The sequence below is a fragment of the Nansenia antarctica genome, assembly GCF_963989245.1.
Source record: "Nansenia antarctica genome assembly, chromosome: 20".
Classification (NCBI taxonomy): Eukaryota; Metazoa; Chordata; class Actinopteri; order Argentiniformes; family Microstomatidae; genus Nansenia; species Nansenia antarctica.
The window spans coordinates 562,875-565,374 of record NC_137693.1 but is presented as its reverse complement, the minus strand read 5'-3'; the positions used below and the strand labels follow the sequence as shown (position 1 = coordinate 565,374).

The following is a 2,500-nucleotide window of genomic DNA, read 5'->3' as shown; positions in this document are numbered from 1 at the left end:
CCTCTCCTCCTCCCCCTCTTCCTCCCCCTCCCTCCCTCCTCTCTCCTCTCTCCTCCCTCTCCACCTCCCTCTCTTCCTAATTTAATTAATTAATTAATAATAATCTTCCTCCTCCCCACCCTCCCTCCTCCTCCCCCTCCCTCCTCCTCCCCCTCCCTCCCTTCCTCTTCCTCCCCTTCCCCTCCTCCCTCCCTCCTCTCTCTCTCTCTCCACCTCCCTCTTCCTCCCCCTTCCTCCTCCTCAGAAACACGTCTGGTGACACGTCAGGTGACCGGGGGTGGGCCCCCTGCCTCCCTCCCACTCCTCCCCCTCCCTCCCTCTCCCCCTCCCTCCCCTCCTCCCCCTCCCTCCCCTCCTCCCCCTGACCCACCGTGCTGGGTGATGTGGGAGATGCACCTCTCCACGGCCGGGGGCACGTTGCCCACGGCGACCAGGGGCAGCTGGTACAGAGAGGGGGGGCGCTGGGGGGGGGCCCGCTTGGGGGTGGGGGGGCTCAGAGCCCGCTGGACCATCTGGTACCACGACTGACAACTGTGGGCCTCCTCAAACTGCAGGGACATGGTCCTGGTGGGGGGGGGACGGAGAGAGAGGGGGATAGAGAGGGAGGGAGAGAGGGGGAGAGAGGGAGAGAGTGAGGGGGAGAGGGAGGGAGGAGAGGGAGGGAGGGAGGGAGGGAAGAGAGAGAGGGAGATGCATTAGACTCATCCTCTGAATGATGATGGTGTGTGTGTGTGTGTGTGGGTGTGGGTGCGGGTGCGTGTGCGGGTGCGGGTGCGGGTGTGTGTGCGGGTGCGGGTGCGTGTGTGTGTGTGTGTGTGTGTGTGTGTGTGTGTGTGCGTGTGCGTGCGTGTGTGGGTGTGGGTGTGGGTGCGGTACTGACCTGTCGTCAGTGAGCAGTTCTATGGTGTTCTGAGAGGAGTCCATGTCTGTGAGAACAGAACAACAGTCAGGTTCGACACACACAGACACACACACACACACACACACACACACACACACTCAAAACATCATCATGTAGTACTAGTAGTAGTTCTTAACACTAGAACAGCCATGGGTGGGGTCATTAACTCTCATTAGCTCTCAGGTCTTCTGCTAGCATATCAGCCCAATAGAGCTCTCAGGTCTTCTGCTAGCATATCAGCCCAATAGAGCTCTCAGGTCTTCTGCTAGCATATCAGCCCAATAGAGCTCTCAGGTCTTCTGCTAGCATATCAGCCCAATAGAGCTCTCAGGTCTTCTGCTAGCATATCAGCCCAATAGAGCTCTCAGGTCTTCTGCTAGCATATCAGCCCAATAGAGCTCTCAGGTCTTCTGACGCTGGTTTTCTCTGTGTACCACATGTACAAGAGAAGAGATTTGGTGAGGCTTCATTCTCATGTTATGCTCCAGATTGTGTCTCACTGCCAGTTTACATTAGGGATGCAACCTCAGCACATATGTTCAAGTCAAGACTAAAAACACATCTTTTTAATATTGCCTTTAAATTACTAAATGATTAAATGATGATTATATAATGATTGGAGCACTTTGAGCTGCAACGTTTGCAGGAAAAGTCCTATAAAAATAAAAGTTATTATTATTATTATTATTATTATTAACACTAGAACAGCCGTGGGTGGGGTCGTTAACACTAGAACAGCCGTGTGTGTGTGTGTGTGTGTGTGTGTGTGTGTCTCTCACTGTAGCGTGTGTGTGTGTGTGTGTGTGTGTGTGTGTCTCTCACTGTAGCGTGTGTGTGTGTGTGTGTGTCTCACTGTAGCGTGTGTGTGTGTCCAGGTCCAGCCTGTCTCTTGCAGCCTGCAGGTCGGTGGGGTAGAACAAGACTCCGCCCCCCTGAAGCCCCGCCCACACCTCCCGGTACTGCAGACCCCCCCCCTCCCTCAGGAACACACGAGACACCGCGAACACCCGCGCCAGGTCCCCCTCCTCCACGGTCCCCGGCAGGACCACCTGGGGGGGAGGGAGGGAGGAGGGAGGGAGGGAGGGTGGGGGGAGAGAGGGAGAGGGGGGAGAGAAGGAGGGAGGGAAGGAGGGAGAGAGAGGGAGGGAGGGAGGGAGAGGGAGGGAATGAGGAGAGGGAGGGAGGGGGGAGAGAGAAGGAGGGAGGGAAGGAGGGAGGGAGAGAGGGAGGGAGGGGGGAGAGAGAAGGAGGAAGGGAAGGAGGGAGAGAGAGAAAGGGTTACATTTCAGATTTCAGTGTATGACACATCATTTGAAAGCTGACAATCTACTATTTCATAACCTGGAACAAACTGAAATATGACGTCATCAGACCCTGTCACATGTGTGTTACCTTGACGATGTGTGTGTGTGTGTGTGTGTGTGTGTGTGTGTGTGTGTGTGTGTGTTACCTTGAGGATGTGTGTGTGTGTGTCTGTGTGTGTGTGTGTGTTACCTTGAGGATGTGTGTGTGTGTGTTACCTTGAGGATGTGTATCAGGTGTGTGAGCAGGGCGTTGTGTGTGTGTGTGTGTGTGTCTGTGTGTGTGTGTGTTACCTTG

At 55.1% G+C, this 2,500-nt stretch overlaps 1 protein-coding gene across 1 annotated transcript in view; it reads right to left on the bottom strand.

Annotated features, from left to right (window-relative positions):
* LOC308174825 (steroid transmembrane transporter SLC22A24-like) overlaps positions 1-2,500 on the bottom strand; it is a gene marked incomplete at both ends in the record, with an annotated part of 19,646 nt that overhangs the window by 4,661 nt on the left and 12,485 nt on the right. The window contains 2 exons of the mRNA XM_080549939.1: positions 371-564; positions 1,784-1,950. Coding sequence (XP_080406065.1) covers positions 371-564; positions 1,784-1,950 — 361 coding nt within the window. The remainder of the gene's footprint in view (positions 1-370; positions 565-1,783; positions 1,951-2,500) is intronic.